The sequence below is a fragment of the Eriocheir sinensis genome, chromosome 17 (genome assembly GCF_024679095.1).
Source record: "Eriocheir sinensis breed Jianghai 21 chromosome 17, ASM2467909v1, whole genome shotgun sequence".
Taxonomy (NCBI): domain Eukaryota; kingdom Metazoa; phylum Arthropoda; class Malacostraca; order Decapoda; family Varunidae; genus Eriocheir; species Eriocheir sinensis.
Window position 1 is genome coordinate 6,760,369 of NC_066525.1, and position 21,632 is coordinate 6,782,000.

The window sequence follows — 21,632 nt, forward strand, 5'->3', positions numbered from 1 at the left end:
AATGTGAAGAGGCGCGGGGTAGAGAAAAAATAAAGAGATGAAGATGAGAGGAGAGTCGTGATTGTTACCGGTTTTGAATGAAAGTAAGAGAAGGAAAGTGTTGCCAACGAAGTAGTTTGAGGTAAAAGTAATGAAGCCAAACCGACAATAGTCTATCCGTGCAGCATTCGATTCGTGGTTACCTGTTCGATAGTTCCTGTTTCTCTTTTCTTTCTCTGTCCTTGTCGGGAATTCTCATGTGAAAGTAAAGTTAAGAAAAGCAAAAGGAAAGAGGAGAAGACCACGAAATAGACCGACGATGAAGTAACACGTTCCATCTCTCCGTTAACTTTCTTTTTTTTTTTCTTTTTCTTTTTTCATCCTCTGCTTTCGTCGGGAATTCTCATGGGAAAGTAAAGTTAAGAAAATCAAAAGGAAAATGAAGAGGACTGCTAAATAGGCCGCTGATGAGGTGACACGTTCCATCTTTTCAGTACCCCTCCCTTTTTTTTCCATCCTCTACTCTCATCGGGAATTCTCATGGGAGCGTAAAGTTAAGAAAAGGTAAAGCAAAAAGCTGAAGTGACACATTTTCCTCTGCATCTGATTAAACTTGTTGTCTCTTTCTAGTATTTTATTATCGATGAATGTTTGTTAATTTGTTTTCCTTTGTGGTCGGTGGTCATGTTTCGTGTCTGCAGGAGTTTGAAGCTTGGCATGTTTACGAATCAGGTTTTGCGGACACGGCTCGCACCTGCTCGGAACTTGTGTGTATCTCTCTTCTTGTTTCCCTTCCTCCTTCCTCTCACCTTCATTCCTGTTGTCGACTCTTTACTCTCTATCTGTCTATCTCTATGTATACGAATCAAGTTTTGCGGACACACGACTTGCAGCTGCTCGGAACTTGTGTGTATCTCTCTTCTTGTTTCCCTTCCTCCTTCCCCTCACCTTCATTCCTGTTGTCGACTCATTACTCTCTATCTGTCTATCTCTATCTATACGAATTAAGTTTTGCGGACACGACTTGCAGCTACTTGGAACTTATGTGTGTATCTCTCTTCTTGTTTCCCTTCCTCCTTCCTCTCACCTTCATTCCTGTTGTCGACTCTTTACTCTCTATCTGTCTATCTCTATCTATACGAATCAAGTTTTGCGGACACACGACTTGCAGCTACTTGGAACTTGTGTGTATCTCTCTTCTTGTTTCCTTTCCTCCTTCCTCTCATCCTCATTCCTGTTGTTGACTCATTACTCTCTATCTGTCTATCCATCTTTGCCTTCCCTTACCCCTTCCCTCCCTTCACCATCCTTATCCCTCCCTATACATATCTATCACATTGCACTCCCTTCCCCCTTCCTCTCCCTCCACCACTCTCATCCTTCCCTTCACCGTATGTATCTCTGTACCTTCTCTTCCTCCCTCCCTTCCCTCCACCACTCTTGCCCCTCCCTTCACTGTATCCATCTCTGTGCTTTCCCTTCCTCCCTCCCTTCCTCCACTACCCTTGCCCCTCTCTATCCTGTCCCTTACCTCCAGCACCCTTCCCCTCCCTATCCTGTCCCGTACCTCCAGCACCCATCCCCTCCCTATCCTGTCCCTTACCTCCAGCACCCTTCCCCTCCCTATCCTGTCCCTTACCTCCAGCACCCTTCCCCTCCCTATCCTGTCCCTTACCTCCAGCACCCTTCCCCTCCCTTCACCGTCTCCTTCAGCGGTTATAAACAAGGATGAACCAGGATACTCAAGGTTAGAAAGGGGACTACGAGAGGTTAGTCATCTTGCACATGCGCGGCGTCCCCTGAGAACCTTATATTTACCATCTGGCTTTTCTCATTCATTAATTTATCTGACCTCCATTTCTTACTCTCGATCGTATTTGGACCAACCGCATGACTTCTTTTTTTGTTTGCTCTTCTCTTCCACAGCCACGTTTCTGTTACATTATTCTTTCGTTATGGAGGGAAAGTTTTGTTCCAGCGTCGCCGAAGAGAAAGAAAAGACAGTAAAGAAGACACGAAGATTAATTATTACATCCATCTTATAAGGAGGAGCTGTTTCGTCTATCGCTAATTTGATATTTCTCGCCAATTTTCCGCCCGGTGGCTTAATTAGAGCAGATGTAATTAGTTTTTTTTTTTTTTTTGCTGGTGTTGCGTTGTTAATTAAAACGCTTGCAAGAACGGCCTGCAACGACGTATGCACTTTCCAGCTTATTATACATTGCAGAACAGATAATTATGTAATGAATGATAAGTGAGACCTTTGGCACGTATAATAATTACTGTGTGACGCGTACACACACACACACACACACACACACACACACACACACACACGAACACACACCTAGTATAAGAAGAACTCGCTGAAGAAGAAGGACCATCATCATCATCGCGAACTCGAATCTTGCTGCCAAACGAGTGAATGGAAACAAGAAGCAGACGTAGCGGCCACATGGTTTTAATTAGCCGAGAGTGAAGGTTGGTGCTGGGAGAAGCGCAACTAGTTAAAAAAAAAAATGAAGCGTAGCACACGATGACGAGGTGGCCTACAGGTGCAGCTAACATCACTTGCTTGTTGGGGACGCCGCTCTCCTACCACATGCCTTTCCTTCGCTGTTTTTTCTTCTCGCCTTATAAGTCTCTGTGCCATTATAAAAGCATGCGGTCAGCGGGGAAAGGAGGGAAAGGTGGAGTCCTTGCACGACAGAGGGAGAAGGGGAGTGAGTGGAGTGGTGGCTCATGATTTGCAGGACTTGGTGAATCCCTGACCGTGTCCTGTTGAGTCTGTTAAGGCCACTCCCCGCAGACTTACCGTTCTTGTACTGCATTTTCTAGCAATATAAGTTGTCATACATGGAGTGACGTGTTTATAGTTGTTATTGTTGTTGTTGTTGTATGTACTTGTTTGAGCACTCCATGATTCGTTCCAAGCCTGTTCGTGTCTTTGTTTAATGCATGAGAGATAACCGGCTTTTTGAATCCATAAACTCGACTCGTTCACGGTCAAAGAGTGAGATTAGAACCATAACATTGTACCCTGCGTGACCCTGTTTACCTCGCTTCACAGAATTATCCGTATTTATCTTATCTTGCTAAGGCTGTTCTATATCCGACCTTGTTTGTTCAGTTTTAATTATCAGACTACGATCACAGAGGCAACACACACACACACACACACACACACACACACACACACACACACACACACACACACACACACACACACACACACACACTCATTCATAGCAACACTGACGTTTTTATTACCCTTCTCGTGTTGTTACTGACGGATACACTCTCTGTCTCCATTCTTTTTCTTGTGGTTCTTGGGTCTGCATTCCCTTCCTCTTACTCCTCTTTGTCCTTCATCTGCTTCCTTAACTTGCCTCTCCTCTTAACTGTCACCTAGCCACCTCTCTATTGCTCCTTATCACTTCACTCGCGACTAAGTTTTTCATTCTGTTCTGCTTCTTTGTCGATCTTACTTTCATCCTCTTCCTCTTCAAGCAAGCGAGCAAACACGAGAGTCAGTCACCCTCAAACACTTCTGCGCCGGTGGTGGTGATAATTAGATGGTTAAAAAAGAACGGTCATAAAAGAAACGGTCGATTACGAAGACAGTAAAAAAAAACGCTTTCCAACTTAGTAATAATAAGAAGCATCCACGAACCTACAAAACTAGAAATCGCGGTGACAGGACGTTCACTCGTGCCCACAAAAAAACAGACTTGCAAACAGGTATATTAGCGCAGGTAAATACAGGTAGGAGACAGGAAAGCCAGGGAGTGGGTCATGCGTAGAGAGAGAGAGAGAGAGAGAGAGAGAGAGAGAGGGGGGGGGGGGGGGACAAGCAAACAGGAGGGAAGAGACGGCGGTGTGGGAAGGTGGGAAGGTGAATGCACAACCTGGAAGTAAGAGGGAAAGGAATGGGAACACGAGAGAGAGAGAGAGAGAGAGAGAGAGAGAGAGAGAGAAAGGTAATGAGGTCGAAGGTTAAGGAAGGGGGGACAGGATGGGACATTTGAACGTTCGCAAACACACACACACACACACACACACACACACACACAGAGGAGGGAGGAAAAGGAAGATGAATAGAGAGAATTAAGAAAAACGGAAAAAAAGAAAAGAGAAAGGTGATACGAAGAAAAGGAAGAGTAGGGATGCAAGGGAGAGAGGAGGGAAGATGAAAGAGAAAAGAGAGAGAAAAACGGGAGGAGGGAAACAATGAGGAAACAGAGGGGAGGAATGGAGGAGATGGAGAAAGGAGAGAGGAGGAAAAATGCAAATCTCAGTGGAAGGGAAGGGAATAATTCACACACACACACACACACACACACACACACACACACACACACACACACACACACACACACACACACACACACACACACACACACACACACACACACACACACACACACACACACACACACACACACACACACACACACTCACACACACACACACACACACACACACAAAACCCCAAAACACCACTTATTTATCTGCTACCCCAACCGTTAATGCACTCGCTATCTCCCTAAATACCATATCCTCTCACAAGTCCCAAAAGTAGATTAAAAAAACACACACACAAAAATAAACCTTTCTTCTTGCCAATCTCCTCCTTCCTGTTCATTCACCCTCCCTCTCTTAATACCATATCCTCTCACAAGACCCAAAAATATATTAAAAAAAAACACAAAAACAAACCTTCCTTCTTGCCAATCTCCTCCTTCCTGTTCATTCACCCTCCCTCTCTCCTCCTCCGTCTCCCTCTCTTCCTTCTTCTCTCCCTCCTTCCTCGTCTCACTGGGTCACGAAGATTGTGTGATCGAGAGAAAGTGAGTGAGTGTCTCCACGCCGCTGATGACCACCAGGAGGGGAAAGAAGGGCTGGAGGCTGGGCCGGAGTATAGGGAGTGGTGTTACGCTGATAGAGTGAGATGACGTGATGGTGATGAATGTGGGATAGTGACAGGTATGGGAAATGGGGGCGAGGAAATGAATGAATGAGAGGGAGACAGAGAGACAGACACACAGACAGACAGACAGCGCCAGTGGACTTTTATGTTTCCTCATTTTTTTACTCTTTCGCTACCATCAGTCATGTAAAGAAAAAGGCAGACAAACAGAGATACACACAGACATGCAGTTACAGACAGATAAGCATATACGGAAAGAAACAAACAGGCATGCAAGCAGACAGACAAAAAAACACAAACAAACACAGACAGACAAAGACAGGACCAAGGAGAAAACACTTCGGTCAGACCAACAGACATTGAAAGTGATCCCTCCACCTTGTACCAAAACAGACAGACAGCTCAACACAAACAGACAGGCACAGACAAACACAAACGTATACCAAAACACCTACTGCGTAAATAACACCTGGAAAATATACACCTGGCGACGGTCAAGGTGTGAAGGTGTGCGTCATGAACTTGTTATGTGCATCCATCCCCTTCATCACCACCACCACCTTCATCACCACCACCACCTTCACCACCACCACCACTTACACTATCACCACCAGCCAGTGCCTTTCCCTTACCCCGCCCTTCCGAGGCTTGCTGGGGTAAGTGGGGTAAGGGAGGGGGGGGAGGGGCCGTGCACGCAGAGTAATTGGGCAAACAGGGCAATCCGGTTGTACTAGTAGTTTGAAGTGAAGGTTCGGGGCTCACAATATTACCTTTCTTCTGTCGGTCGAGGGTGCGGACTACTTGCATGAACATTAAAAGGGGAAAGGTTGAATGGAAAGGGAGACTACGCCTTTTTGCTGCGTGTGCATGGTTGGGTGCGGTGTGGGGGGAGAAGGGGGGCGAGGGAAGGGGAGGGAGCGGTTTGATGCTAAATTTGCATTACTCAAGATGTGTTTTTGTCTGTACCTGTTTGTCTCTTTCATCCTGTTCAGTCGTCCATCTCTCTCTCTCTCTCTCTCTCTCTCTCTCTCGCCAAAGACGCACGCAAGCACACGAAAAATTAGGACACAAAAAACATCAACCGCTCCTTTTTCTTTTTTTTTTCTTTTTTTTTTCTTCGCCGCAACGCACAATTTCCTTCAGTCGGAGAGAAAGTGACCGACCGACCGGCCAACCTGTTTAGTCTCACTCGATCTCCTCGGCTAAGAACTTAAATATAATGTTAGGTTCGGGTCGTGTTGATGACATGTTGTTGCTGTTGTTGTTGTTGCTGTTTTCGCTATCTCTTCACTTCTCGTTTTCATTACTAGACTTGACCTCTCTCTAGACTTGACCTCTCTCTCTCTCTCTCTCTCTCTTTTTTTTCTTGCATGCTGGTGAGTGGATATTTTTTTTTTTTACCCTCCCCTTTTACTTTTTTTTTTTTTTTTTTGGCTTCGTTCGTGTTGTTTTTATTCCTTTTTTTTTCCATTTTAAATATTTGCTGTGTTTTCGTCCTTTTTTCTTTCCGGTGTTTCTTTTTTTCGGTTAAATGAATGTGTGTATGTTTTTTTCCTTTTTTTTAGTAATACAGAAGATAGTTTTTTTTTTTTTAAGCAATACAGAAGATAGTGTTTTTTTTTTGCTTTTTTTTTCTTCGTCTGCATGTCTTTGCTACACGAATCCGAGGTGTGTATTATTATCCACTTAGTTGTCGGCCGTGATTAATATGCTGTACCTAAGGTCGCAGCGTGTGTGTGTGTGTGTGTAGACTTTCCCCATATTCGTCTTGATAAAGTTGGTAATGACAACAGTACCGATCCTAATGATGATGCTAACGAGGAAGACGATGATAATAATTCGATACTAAAGGCGACGACGACGATGATGATGATGGAGATGGTGTTGGTGTCGTTTTTGTTGTTGTTGTTGTTGTTGTTGCTGGAGCTGGTATTGTTGTTGATGATGATGCAGTTCTTTCCTCATAAAAGCAACCCTAGTTTTTATGTCGCTTTCCTTGACGGAATGTTGCGTCGCCCTTCCATCTGACCTGACCTCGCCCTTCTTCCTCTACAGGTTCCTGGCAGCAGCGTTGGTGGTGGCGGCGACGGCGGCGCTGGTGAAGGCTGAGGCTGAAGCCGAGGCCGAGGCTGATGCCTTCCACAACGGCTTTCCCGCCGGGGGACACGGCAGGTGAGTGGCGGGGGCAGAGCGGGGACAGTGGCGAGACAGTCACTCCAGGGTGCACGGGGCTGTGGGTCGGAATCTGTGGAGACGTTGATGAAAGGATAAGGCAGAGGTTTATCTATTTACTTATCTACTTATAATCAATGGTACTCAAGGATGTTAATCAATGGTACTCAAGGATGTCAGCGGTCAGTACTAGTCTATCCTGGCTTGGACATTTTAATAGTCACAGCTCATGATATTGTAATTACCAGCCTTTCCGCCTCACTCGGTGTTGCGGTTGACGGATGACATGCTCTGCAGAGTGGGTCCAGTGGCTGTGCCCAGTGCAGGATGCAAGACTGGAGTGAAAGGTTTCGTCTGGAAGTCACATCAGGAAATATATATAGTTGTTCTATTTATTTAAAAACCATGGAGTCAGTCTGCAGCAAAGTTATAGACTACAACCACGCAAAACACCGGCAAACGAAGACTAATTGAAATGAGACAGCAAACAGGTAAAAACACACCCTCCGCAGAAAGAAAAGGAGAGTGTAGACAAAAAGCAGCAGGGAACAAACCCGTTGGACGCACCCTATACGCAAGCAGGGAGGCGAGCAGGGGACAAAACATAAAAAAAATGAAAGCGTTCAAGAAATATCGGGTGTCGGATCAAATGACGGACAGCGAGTGGAAGGAAGAATAGAAGCAGGTGCGCGGTAAGAGGTACGAAGGCAAGGCAGGTGAGAGGAAGGTAGGGGAAGCAGGTAGAGTTTCGGACTGGCTCACGACTGATTTGCGGACTGGCTTGACTTAAGGGTGACGCCAACACGAAGAGCTGCTGACGAAACCGGAAGCGAATAAAAGTGGACCGTGCGAGTAACCGACAGCGGGCAATTGCGAAGGGAAACGAAACACAGAAAGCAAGAAAGAAGAGGGATGAACTGCGAGATGATTGAGGAAACAGGAACAGTTGATAAACAAATGACATAGAAAATCATAGGTGGTGAAAGATTAGGCAAGAAGATTAATGACGGATGAATGCATGGAAAGGAAACGAAACATAGAAAGCAAGAAAAAAGAGCGGTGAAATGCGAGATGATTGAGGAAACTAGAACGATTGATACACAGATGACATAGAAAAGCATAGTTGGTGAAAGGTTACGCAAGAAGATTAATGACGGATGAATGCATGGGAAGGAAACAAAACACAGACAGTAAAAAAGAAGAGCGGTGAACTGCGAGATGATTGAGGCAACAGGAAAGCATAGTTGTTGAAAGGTTAGGGAAGGCGTGGCAGCCGACCATTGAGAAGGTTAATGACGAACAGAAAAAGAGACGAAACAGAGAAAGAAAGGAAGAAGAGCGATGAACTGAGTGATGATTGTGGAAGAACGAAAAAGATATGAACAGGTGACGTAGGAAAGCATTGGTGGTGGAAGGTCAGGGAAGGCGTGGCAGCCGACCATTGAGGAGATTTATGACGAACAGGAAAAGACGAAACACAGAAAGCAAGGGAAGAGGGCGATGAACTGCGTGATGATCGTGGAGACAGGAACGATTCATAAACAGGTGACATAGAAAAACAAAGGTAGTGAAGAGTTAGGGAAGGTGTACAGACCATGAGAAAGATTAATAACAAGCGATTGCAGGAAAAGACGAAATTCAGAAAGCAAAGGAAAGAAAAGAAAGACAATGAACTGAGCGTCGATTGTGGAAAGAGGAGAGAATGATAAACAGGTGATATAAGGAAGCATACCTGTTGAAAGGGTTTGGGAAAGGCGTGGACAGTCATGGACCTCTGCAATACCTGAGGAAAACACAAGATGAATTCACATACTCTGCACGTGAGAGTTGAATAGTAAAAGGTGTTTGCTCCACACAAGTTTGATGCGTAAGATGAACGAAGAACGACCAATATTACATTACATCTGAAGTTAAGGAAGAGATATAAAGAGAAAAAGAAAGAAAAAGGAGAGGAAAGAGATGGAAAACGAGGAGAAAAAAAGAAAGAAGGGAAGGAAAAAGGAAAATAATAATCATCATCAGAGAGTGAGTCTACTGCCTATAAAGAGGAAGATGAACAAAAAGGGGAGAAACAATAGGTGGAGGAATACAAAAGATAGAAGGAAGAAAAAAGAAAACATATCATCATCATCAATCAGAGGGGAGTGTACCGCCGGGGGGGACGCTGCAACACACCCTCTCCTCCACTTCAGAGTGCTCCCCCCACCCAGACTTCTTCCTGTCTTTTGCAACACTCAAAGGGCCGAGCCACATGTTCTGACCCACGAACCTTTTTGGTCCTCTGACACGAAACCTGATCTTCAACATTCACCACCTTGACAGACCTCATTTAAAAGCAGCAGTGGACTGAATGCCATTTGAGTTACCTTCCTCATAGTCTGCGTGTATTACCTCGTCTACCGATCTCACCAACGCCTTCATCCATTCCCTAAAGAGTCGCCCATACGCATCAACGGCCTCCTAAGCTCCTCCGACAGATGGGGTTACTCAGATGATTATTACTATGATTTATTACCATTGCTAGATGATCGTGAGGTTCTGAGAGTGTTCTAAGGACCGACGCCAACACCCCGATGGGGGTTTGCTCTAGATTTGCTACCACACGGACGAGCGCGGATTCTGCACCACTTCAACCTCTCTTGGCGTAGTTTGCAAGGCGACTTTCCCATGTATAAAAGTGGTTCTTTCCCCTCCACCCGATGTTACCCTTGTGCTGTCTCTTTATAGATTATATGCTCTAATAATATCTCTTCAGTCCCACCCTCATTTCTGGCTGATTTTATCAAGGGTATAGCAAGAAGTGAGTTAGTATAGATCTTTTTTTCCCACCAAAGTCACTGCCACATTTCCCTCTCCTCCTCAACCCCCATCAGCTTCTTTTCTCTTTCCCCAAACAGGTTTCCCGGCGGTGGGCGCAGCCTCAACGCGGGTCCCGGAAGCAGGATAGGAGGGGGCGACAGCCAGTGCGCCCTGCTGCTGCCCGGGCCCGGCAAGTCCCACAACAGAGACTATGCCCTCGGGGTGTTCAACGGCATTGGGTGAGTCCCGTACCGCGCGCGTGTGTGTGTGTGTGTGTGTGTGTGTGTGTGTGTGTGTGTGTGTGTGTGTGTGTGTGTGTGTGTGTGTTTTAAAAGAAACTACAAAAACGTTTGCAAAAAAAGCAAAATCATCCACTGAACTCAAAAATATGTTATCTCTTCACTTGCTGCGAAAAAAAGAAATGGAAAACTTATCAGGAAACAATGCGACCTGTGTGGCAATGAAAAATATGTTAAAGGGAGTGTGTGAGTGAGTGAGTGAGAGAGTGAGTGTGTGAATGAGTGAGTCAATGAGTGAGTGAGTTACCGGGGAGAAAACGTCAGGAAGATAGAGATGATCACGTGTCAACCTACATGACAGACAAAAACTGTTACACACACACACACACACACACACACACACACACACACACACACACACACACCTCCCCCCTAACCCCACCCCCACACACACAGAACCCCCCCCCCCCCCACACACACACACACACATACGCACACCAGGTAAGGAAATGCGTGTTACCTGAAGAAATCGTTGTTCAAGGTGAGTGCAGGAGACAGCCACTGTAATATAGGTGAGCGACAAAGCCGGAGGCACTGGCAGGAACACTTTCCATTGAGGGGGGAGAGAGGAAAGGAGGGAGGGAAGAATGAGAGGGAGACAGAGAGAAGGGGAAAGAATATTGGGAAGGGGAGGAGACAGATGACCTCTCTCTCCCCTCCTCCCTTCCTTCCTCCATCCCTCCCTCCCTCTCTTCCTGGTAATAAGTGGTCAGGTGATCATCGAGAAGAAAGTGAGAGTTATTAAAAGGAAGGTAAAGCTTAATTGAATTTTTTTTTTATATATATATATACTTCTCATCTCTCTCTCTCTCTCTCTCTCTCTCTCTCTCTCTCTCTCTCTCTCTCTCTCTCTCTCTCTCTCTCTCTCTCTCTCTGGCTATTCTAAATTTAAACTTTTATATTTCTCTCCTTATTTTTTTTCTGCGTCTCACTTTTTGCTCCGTTCTTTGCGGGTCACGATTATATTCTCTTTTTTTCTGCATTATCATCCTAAAATTACCTCTTACTCTACCTCCTTTCTCTCCCTCTCTCCCTCTCTCTCCCTCTTATTTTTATTTTGCCTCCTCTCTCCTTCACCCCGTCTCTCCGTCTCTCCCTCCTCCGCGCCGTCCCTCCTCACATCGTCTCTACTTTCTACTACAATCTCTCCCTCTCTCTCTCTCCTTTACTCTTTCTCCTCCTTCTCTCACTCACTACTTTTACCCCTTACCTGCCCAGACCTGTTTCGCTATTCTCTTCTTACCTGTTACGCAGCTGTTTCTCTCTCTCTCTCTCTTTTGTCTTACTCTCTCTCTCTCTCTCTCTCTCTCTCTCGTTACTGCCACCCTTAATTAGCATCATTTTATCTCATTACTTTTTAGTTATGTTTTTCTGTCTTGCTTTTTTTTTGTTTTTGCTTTTTGTTTTTATCTCAGCTTGTGTTTTTCTGTCCATTAACTTCTTTTTACTTCTTCCTTTCTCTTGATTTCCACTCTTAATTTGCATAGTTTTATCACCTTTCTCTTTGTGGGTGTGTTTTTTGTCTTGTTATTCTTTTACAGATGTCAAGTTTTGTTTTGTTTTTCTTGACCCATTATCTCTATCTCTCTATCTCTTCTTCCTTTTCCTTCCCTTTGCAACATTTCTTACTTTGCATCGTTATATCTTTTTTCCCTGATCATGTTCTTGGCTTCATCTCCTCTGCTGTCTCCTAATAATACCTCTCGTTTCCTCTCATTTGTCCTCCTTTCTCCCTTAGTGCCTTTCCCTTTCTTGACTCGTAGCCACAATGCACCGCTCCGCCTTGCCTCCTTCCTTCCCTCACACCTTTGCCTTCCACAACCTCCTGATCCTTAACCTCCCCATACTTGAAACTGCACCTCTCGGCTACCTTTTACCCACGTTCCCTCCCTTAACCCCTAACCCCTACACTTAGTCTTATCCATTATCCCAATTACTAACCGTTCTGATTTTATCCCTCCCTACATCTATATCCTCAATCCTTCCAATTCTCCTGTTATTTCTACCCTCCTACTCACTAACCATTCTGATTCTCTCCTTCCTCCATCTATATTCTCAATCCTAACCATCCTCCTGATACGTTTAACCCTTCTACTCCTGTTTTACGCTCTCTAAGCCACATCTCTTTCCTCTCGCGCCCTCCCCTCACGACCCTCCCTTCCTCTCCCACAGCCTGCCCATTGAACGCGAGGGCTTCACCTGCATCACCTTCCAGTCAGTCGATGCGGCGTTCAAGGCGGCGAGGGATCGTCTGGGTCTGCCTCGCCCCAGCCCCAAACCTGACCCCCGCGACCTGGGCAACCTGGGACTCGTGCTGACGGAGACGACGCGGAACCTGGCCAAGCAGTGAGTGTGGGATTGAGTCTTGCGGAGTCTTAGAAGTGTTTAGGAGTGTAGCAGGATGAAGGATTGTGCTAGTTTGGTCTTTTGAAGTGTTGGAATAGTTTAGTTAGTGTGATTAAGCTTTGGGATCGCTTAGGCCTTATTGTACTTACTGAAAGATTAGTATTATGAAGTTTTACTAGTTTTTTATATAGTTCAGTATAAAAGAGCTGTGTAGTGAACTGCTTTTTTTTTCTTTTTTCTTCTAACCTTTTTTATTTTGCTTTTTATTTTTCTCCCTTTTAATCCTATTCTTTCATTATCCTTCTTCTAACCCTTCTTCAGTATCTTTTATTTCACACAAGAAGTCTCCTGTAGCCATCCCTAACCTAACCTAACCTAATCTAACCTAAGCCAACCAGCATCCCTTCGCCCTACGCTGCCCCCAATCTCTTCTTGTTTTCTTTCAATCAAGGGTATGGTATAGTGAGAAGAAGATATGGGTTAGTGGTGAAAGTACAGGTGGGGGAGGGGAAAAGGAAAGTCAGTAGAAGAGTACAATAATATGGTGTAGGTTCGTTAATTGTTCATATGTAGTTCTTCCTTACCTGTCTCTCTCCCACACACAGGTACAACTTGCCCAAGGACGTGTTACTGAACGGCATGCCACTCATCGATACCTTCCGTACGATCATCGGGAAAGTGTGTCCAGACTTTATGAAGCCTACGAAGTGTGAGCTGCAAAGGTGAGTTGAGGAGTGATAGGGTGAGGAAGAGGCAGATAGAAGGAATGAGGAGGGAGCATGATGCGGGAGAAGTAGGTGGGATGAGGGATTAGGAAAGGGTGAGATGAGGGTAGGGAGGGATATAAGGGAAGGGAAGAGGATTTGATAAGGAAGGGAGAGAGAGGGATGCGAGGGAGAGGAGAGCAACAGTTTGAAATATGAAAGAACAGGAAAGAAGGAATGGCACGTGTGTGTGTGTGTGTGTGTGTGTGTGTGTGTGTGTGTGTGTGTGTGTGTTTTATTTCTCGGCTCGCGGAGGTAGAACTTGTAGTATTTTGGTATTTATGATTAGAAAGTGTAACAGATTGCTAGTACTCGTATGGCTATCTCTGTCTCTATCGCTCTATCCGTCTCTGTCTATCACTCTATCTATCTATATATCGTCAGGTATCGTCACTACAACGGTCGCTGCAACAACCTTGAAAACCCGCTCTGGGGCTCCACGAACACAGCCTTCAAGAGGAGACTGCCCCCCGCCTACGCTGACGGTGAGTATACAAACCCTCACCACGCCCTCCCCATCCAGCATCACCACCACCACGCCCTCACCGATACCTAGCCATCATCACCATTACGCCCTCACCGATACCTAGCCATCATCACCATTACACCCTCACCGATACCTAGCCATCATCACCACGCCTTCACCAATACCTAGCCATCATCACCATCACGCCCTCACCGATACCTAGCCATCATCACCACTACGCCTTCACCAGCAATTCATCTTTATCATCATTATCACGCCCTCAACTTACCCTCAACACTACCTTGTCCATGTTAGACCCACCATTTCTTTTCCTCCACTATCTACCAAACTTCATTACACATTTCCACGCCTCCCCCTCCCTGTGCCCTTATCATTCTCTTCCTCTTCCCCTTCCCTTACCGTCACCACCTCCATCCTCTTTCCCTCCTTGTACTGTATCTTCCTCATCCTCCTCTTCTTTCTCTCTCTCTGTGCCTTCATTGCCCCTCTCCGCCCCCCTTCCCCTGTCCCTTCATTTTCCCCTTCCTCCCCCTCTCTGTACCTTCCTCATTCTCCTCCTCTTTATCTCTCTCTGTGCCTTCATCGCCCCTCTCCGCCCCCCAACAGGTATCGACGCGCCCCGCACTGGCCACGACGGGTACCCGCTGCCGTCTGCCCGTGTCGTGTCCGCCCACCTCCACCGCGACGAGGGACTCCACGACCATGCTGTGACCATCATGACTGTGGCGTGGGGACAGGCCATCGACCACGACATGACCCTCACCGCCGAGACCAAGGGTGAGTCACGTGACCAGATTATCGAACTCAACGGGCTTTTTGTTGTTGTTGTTGTTGTTGTTGTTAGTGGACTTTTTTGTTGATGGTTTTGTTTTTTGCCCAGTGAGCTGATTCCTTTGCCACAAAAAAAATAATGTTGTGTTTCCCGGACCCACAAAAACTGTCGCACTCTCCTCGATAACGATATTCATTTGTAGTTGAAGTTAAAAATCGTAAAGTCGTTAGTTATCGATGTTTTTTTTAGAATTGTTATGTGTCAGAAATCGGATAATGCAATGTTCTGTGTGTGTGTGTGTGTGTGTGTGTGTGTGTGTGTGTGTGTGTGTGTGTGTGTGTGTGTGTGTGTGTGTGTAAGCTCTTTTGCCTCTTTCTTTTATTTTCTTACCATTTACCACCAATATTACCACAACCTTCATGAACTAATTATTTATTTTTATCTATCCTCCTCCTCCTCCTCCTCATCATCATCATCCTTATCCTCATCCTCATCCTCATCCTCGTCCTCCTCCTCCTCCTCCACCGCAGATCCCATCACCAATAGCGACCCCCAGTGCTGCAAGGGTTCCACTCATCCAGAGTGCTTCCCCATTCACATCCCCGACGAGGACCCCTTCTACTCCCTCTTCGGCCAAAAGTGCATCCCGGTGGTCCGCTCCGTGCCCGGCGTCCGATACGGTTGCAAGTTGGGTGAGTGGAAGCAGCAGGGCCGAGCCAAGGCCTTCTGAAAGTGAAAGCCTGGGCAGAACGGCAGGACAAAGGGTATTAGCCCGTCCTGCGCGGTGGTGTGGGAGGGAGGTGATGATGCACGCCAGATTTTATAAACATCATATTATTAACAGTTATGTGGCTAGTTTGGCCTTTTCATCCATTTTTAGGGACGGTGTTAGTAAGAAGTGTTGGATTTTCACAGAGTTAAGTCGACATATTACAAACGAGTGAAAAAAGTTATATTAAAATCAAACCAACTAACCACGACTAGAAAAACTGGTCAAAAGAGACGAACCAGGCATAATGTTGTTGATGAAGACTAGTGCGACTAATGCGAGTTGTGTGCGAGGTTGGTAGGCTGTGTGATCGGGGTGTGGAAGGGATTAGATATCAAGAGAAAGGGAGCTACAAAAAAAACGTTGAACTTTATCATAAAAAAAATATGTGTGTGTGTGAGAGAGAGAGAGCAAAGGGTGGGTTGTGTTAGACTGAGTGTGTGGAGGGTGGGCATGGGCTTGTATGAAGTTCTTTAGCTCCAAGAATCATGGTTAAGATCATATTATGGCAATACTTAACGATGTTCTGTATACGTGTATTGTAAGATTTGTGTTTTATTGTGTGAGAAATAATATATGCTTATCAATTTTCTCTCATGCATTTCTTTAATTGAAAAATGTCCCTCCTCCTCCTCCTCCTCCTCCTCCTCCTCCTCTTCCTCCTCCTCTTCCTCCTTCTCTTCTTCCTCCTCCTCCTCCTTCTCTTCCCCGCGCAGGTCCTCGCTCGCAGATCAACCAGATCACCTCCTTCCTGGACGCTAATTGGGTGTACGGCAGCGAGGGCGGTCACGCCGGCAACCTGAGGCTGCACCGCGGAGGCCTCATGAAGGTGTGTGTGTGTGTGTGTGTGTGTGTGTGTGTGTGTGTGTGTGTGTGTGTTACTGAAAGAGAGATAGAGAGTGTAATTAAAGTTATTACTACATACCGATAAAGAGATTAGCTGACACAAGTTTTACAACAAATAAAAAATGCAAATATTTGTAAGTAAATGAACACATTACTCAAAATAATTAGATAAGGCAACGTACAAGCAACACTTACGCAGGACTCACAGACAAAAATCATAACAAAACAAATATATGAATAACATTCATCATAAATGGTTGATGGACTACCCCGAACCATTGAGAACCTCACTAACTTACTCCCCCACCCTCCCCCCGCCTCCTCCCCCGCCTTCCCGCCGCCGCTGTAGTCGCTGCCGGTGTTCCGTGAGTTCGGCATGAAGGACCTGCTGCCGCTTAAGCTGGAGCATCCCGGGGAAGGCTGCATCAGGCCCAGCGAAGATGTGTACTGCTTCGATGCCGGCGACGGGAGGGTCAACGAACAGCTGGTAAGGAGCCGCCGCCTTCGCTAAGCCCTCCACCTGTGCATGACATCCCTTCACTGATATACCCTTTGACTGGATACTGGCGACGTGCAATATTTTTTGGCACCAGAAGATTGTGCTGCCTGCAACACCACATGACTCACCTTCATGACATTTTTTCCCCCTCAATATCCTCCCATTTTCCCCCCTCAACATCCTCCCTACCTCCCTGACGTCTCCGTTGTGCCCACAGGTCTTATTATAGTTCCTCTTCAGCATCCTCTCTACCCCCATGACGCCGCATCTGTACCCACTCGTGTTAATATATTCCCCCCTCAACACCCTAACCGCCCCCCTGACGCCCCCGCTATGCCCACACACGTTAATATATTCCCCCCTCAACACCCTAACCGCCCCCCTGACGCCCCCGCTATGCCCACACACGTTAATATATTCCCCCTTCAACACCCTCCCCGCCCCCCTGACGCCCCCGCTATGCCCACACACGTTAATATATTCCCCCCTCAACACCCTAACCGCCCCCTTGACACCCCCACTTATTCCCACAGGTGTTGACAGTGGTGCACACGCTGCTCATGAGGGAACACAACCGCGTCGCCACGGGGCTCTACCAGTACAACCCGCACTGGGACGACGACAAGCTGTACCACGTGAGTCACCGAAGTCACGTCACCTGACCCACTGACCGCCAGGGACGCCTCACAACCCGAACCTCAGGGACTTCTAGGGACAAATTCAAGGACTCTTATTGTCGCTAGGGACTTCTCATGACTTCAGAAATTCCAGGATCTTCTTCAGGAGCCTTCACCTAGCCCCAGTGGCCGCCAGAGTTCGCTGCCAACATCCGAGGGACCTGTAGAAGCCATCACGGACATCGAGGGTCTTCAGGGAGCGCTGCTTACTTACATATGACGCGTTATAGATCACGTGACGTTATATCAGTTTCCTTGGCATACCAGTAGTGTAGCCGTAGAGTCTTTGGTGACCCCTTGCTTAGTCCGTAGCGGCAAACCTGACCCCATGACCCTTATAGTGACCTGCCCTACCCCACTCTAGTGACCTCCTCCAGTAGCCCTGATCCGCCTTGACCTAGTTTGTGGAAGCTTAACAATCACTTCCTCCACTGTACAAACTTCGAAACCTGAATTCCCTGTTTTTTGCCTCCCTCCTTCCCTCCCTGTTTTCCCTGCTCTTAATCCCTCCCTTGTCCCCCTTCTCTTCTTTCCTCCATGTTTTTTTCTTCCTTTCCCTCTCTGACCCCCCCCCCCCCTACCCGTCGTTAGTCTCCCTTTTCTTGCTTATCACTTTTTCATTTCCCTCCTCGTCTCTTCCTCTCTTCATCTTTTCCTCCTTTTCAGCTGTAATTTTTTTTGCCTCTCCTTCTCTGGTTTTCTTCCTCCTTTTCTTCTTCCCTCTCTGGACCTTCGTTTACCTACCCTTCCTTCCTCTTCCATCCCCTTTATCCGTCTTACTCACATCACTGGTCCTCAGCCTCTCCCTCTCCCTCTTTCCTCTTTCCTCTCCCACTAGTCTCAATCTCTCCTTGTCTCCATGTACTACCCTCTGGCTTTTCTCTATAACTCCCATCCCCTCTATTTTACTCGTCTTCTTCCCCTCTCTCTTGCCCTCATCTTTTCTTTCCCTGGCTTTTCTATATACCTTCTACACTTTTAATTATCTTCGTTCCACCTCTTGTTTCCTCCTTTCTCTTCCTGGCATCTTTTCATACCTTGCTCCTCTTAACTCCACCCTCTTAATTCCTCCCATCTCCTGTCTTCGTCCTTTCTCTCAACACCCCAACCAAACCCTCACCATCAATACGCTCACTAATGCTCCCTCCTCTCCCCCTCTCTTCCCCCTTGGTGTGCAGGAGACGAGACACATCCTGGCGGCCATCGTGCAGCACATCACCTACAACGAGTTCCTGCCCATGGTGCTCGGGAAGGAGGTGATGCAGAAGTACAATATCATCCTGGAGAAGCACGTGAGTTGATGACGCTTCCTTCCATTTTTTATCTCTTGTGCAGTCTCCTCTTTCTCCATGCTTCCTCTTCCCCCTTTGCTGTATACCCTCCTTCCCATGGCTCAATCCTCCTTCCTCCTATAATCATCTCGACAAGCACAGGTTGTGGAGTGTGTTTACATGGGTAGTTTTGTGAGCCTAGTGATAGTTTGATAAAGGTTGTGGAGTGTGTTTCCATGGGTAGTTTTGTGAGCCTAGTGATAGTTTGATAAAGGCTTCTGCAGCATGAATGTGAAAAAAAAAACTCATGAGAACGTGACTGATCTCATTTGTGGTCTTTGGAAATAGTTGTGAGAGGCAAAAGCGTCTGAGAATATAGGCCTTAGACAGGGACATATGTAATGCGGGGAAAACAGATAAACCAATAACCTTAAATAACTGAGGTATTAACCGAGTCATGTTCACGCGAGTCTGGTTCAGCACTTGTTCGCCTGTTGGTCTGAATGTCTGCCCTGCGTCTTGCAACCACATGATTCAGTTAATACCTCTGTTATTAAAGGTTATTTATTTCTCTGTTTTCCCCCGCATTACACATAGGCTGGCTTGTTAATAGAAATTTGAGCTTGTAAGGGCTGTTGAGGACCCTAGTAAAAGATATATAAGAAGTCACCCCAAAAATTTGCCGCTGATGAAGCCAACTAGCGATCTCGAGTCCAGCCAATGATCAGTCCGTGGTGAATGATACAGACACGTGCACGATTACTACTTATTGTCCCTCTTTTTGTGTGTGTGTGTGTGTGTTGGTTATTTTTCGTCCTGTACATAACCAGTTTTCTGCAGACGTTTTCTTTTCCTGTATGTTTCTTTTTTTTTCGTTTTTTCCTCTGCTTCGTACTTGTTCAGCTTTCACTTTCTCGGGGTTTTTTTCTGAGTGATCGTTTTTTTTTTACTTTTTTTTACTTATATGCTTTTCTTTCTTGCTTTCTCCTATTTTTACAGTGTCGATGTTTCTTATTATACTGTCGTTACATTCTAGTCGTATTTCTCTCTCTTTCTCTTTCTCTCGCTTTTCCTTCTCCTCTTCGTCATCGCCTTCATCATCTTTACCATCTTCAGTGTTCATGTTTCTCGTATCACATCGTTGCTACATCCTGATGGTGTTTCTCTTCTCCTCCCTTCTCTTTCACCTCACTATCATCACCCGTTATCTTTACCATCCTCATTATCACCTTATTTTACAGTGTTCACATCTCTCATCACGTTATCGGTACATTTTAATCGTATGTCTTCTTTTCACTCTTCCTTCTTCTCGCCCTGGTCCTCGTCATCACCTTTATCGCCCTCATCGTCGTCTTCCAGGGCTACTTCAACGGCTACGACCCCAAGGTTGACCCCAGCATGTCCAACGACTTCATCACCTCCGCCTTCCGCTTCGGCCACTCCCTGCTGCCCTCCACCATCGAGCGCTGGAGCCCTGGCAACAAATACATTGGTGAGTGCAAGGCGATGGTGGTGGTGAGGGTGATGGTAGCAGTAGTAGTAATAGTAGTAGCAGTAGTAGGAGGAGGAGGAGTGGTAGTTGTAGTAGTAGCTGCAGAAACAGTACAAATAGTAGGAGTAGGAGTAATAGTACTTGTTTTTGTAGTAGTAGTGGTAGCCTGTACGCATAGAGGTATAGAGGTATAGAAAGAAAATAGGATAAGTAATAATAGTAATAGTAGTTGCTTGTGTAGTAGTAGTAACCTGTATAATAAGGTATAGAGGAAAATAGTGTAAATGAGAATAGTAGTAATAATTGTTCTTCTAGTAGTCTGTATCATAAAGCATAGCAGAAAGCGTCTATAAATCATGTTCTTGGGTAACCTTCACACCTCCCAGCTCCCCAAAAGTACCGTAACTATTTGCTGTCCACTTTCACCGACGTGTGTTTTCCGGTACTTTTACTTTACTTCACCACATTTGAGACCGGCGCTCCAATAATCGTCCCCCCGTGAAACAGCTGGGTGACTCGAGTCTTCTGGCGGTAGTATCACTTTCATTCCCTGAGTATTTCCCTTATAGAGGACTGGATAGTATTTGCGGCAAGAATTTTCTCTTTACTGAAGTTACTAGGAAGTTTTTTTTCTTAACTGCGAAAATATATGTTACCTAAAATGGCAAAACTGATTACTCTTTACAAATGAGACAAGCGCAAATATAACAAGTATAGTCGAGTTCACTTAAGTCTGACCCAAGCTGGTAACATAAACCTAATCGTTTTCGTAAGCACAGTGCAGATTAGTAAAAAGTGTTGCGTGAGATAAACACAAACAGAGGTTAAAGAAAACTTGCCAGCCATAGCAGTAGCCAATCAGCACTCAGCTTGCAAACACGCTTAGGTTTATGTTGTCAGCTTGGGTCGGACTTAACTGAACAGACTATAGTAATAACATCGTGAGAGGGAGAAGCAGGCATACGAAGTGGTAGAATTTGTTTGGTCCAGATTTTGCTCATCTTTTGGAGGCGTTTGCACTTTCCTTCCCTGAGTATAGAGGGCAGAATAATATTTGAGGCAGGAATTTACTTTTTACTGAGTCATTTCGGCGTTTCTTTTTCTCAACTCTGAAAATATACGTGTTCTCAAATAGCGGCATTGATTACTTTTTACACGTTACGAGAGGAGCATGTATAGAAAGTGGTAGCATTTGTTACGCTCGGTACTATATAAGCAGAATTGGTGACTTGTTTCTATAATTGTGACAGAAGTGATAAATATAGCAAGTAACAATGTCAACGTGAATCAGAGTACCTAATATACGAGAGATCGGTTATTGTACTTTTTTTTCATTTATACGTTTTTCTTTCTTGTTTTTTTTCTATTTTTACAGTCTCAATGTTTCTTATTATACTGTCGTTACATTCTATTCGTATTTCTCTCTCTTTTTCTTTCTATCGATTTTCTTTCTCCTCTTCGTCATCGCCTTCGTCCTCGTCCTCATCTTTACCATCTTCATTATCATCTTATTTTTCTTTGTTCATGTCT

The 21,632-nt window shown here is 45.7% G+C and overlaps 1 protein-coding gene across 1 annotated transcript in view; it reads left to right on the forward strand.

Annotated features, from left to right (window-relative positions):
* Nucleotides 1–21,632, forward strand: part of LOC126999864 (peroxidase-like) — an 85,191-nt gene that overhangs the window by 55,076 nt on the left and 8,483 nt on the right. The window contains exons 2-13 of the mRNA XM_050862942.1: nt 6,965–7,081; nt 9,979–10,119; nt 12,352–12,525; nt 13,131–13,247; nt 13,674–13,774; nt 14,383–14,553; nt 15,079–15,240; nt 16,034–16,146; nt 16,513–16,650; nt 17,196–17,297; nt 18,518–18,631; nt 19,970–20,102. Coding sequence (XP_050718899.1) covers nt 6,965–7,081; nt 9,979–10,119; nt 12,352–12,525; nt 13,131–13,247; nt 13,674–13,774; nt 14,383–14,553; nt 15,079–15,240; nt 16,034–16,146; nt 16,513–16,650; nt 17,196–17,297; nt 18,518–18,631; nt 19,970–20,102 — 1,583 coding nt within the window. The remainder of the gene's footprint in view (nt 1–6,964; nt 7,082–9,978; nt 10,120–12,351; nt 12,526–13,130; nt 13,248–13,673; nt 13,775–14,382; nt 14,554–15,078; nt 15,241–16,033; nt 16,147–16,512; nt 16,651–17,195; nt 17,298–18,517; nt 18,632–19,969; nt 20,103–21,632) is intronic.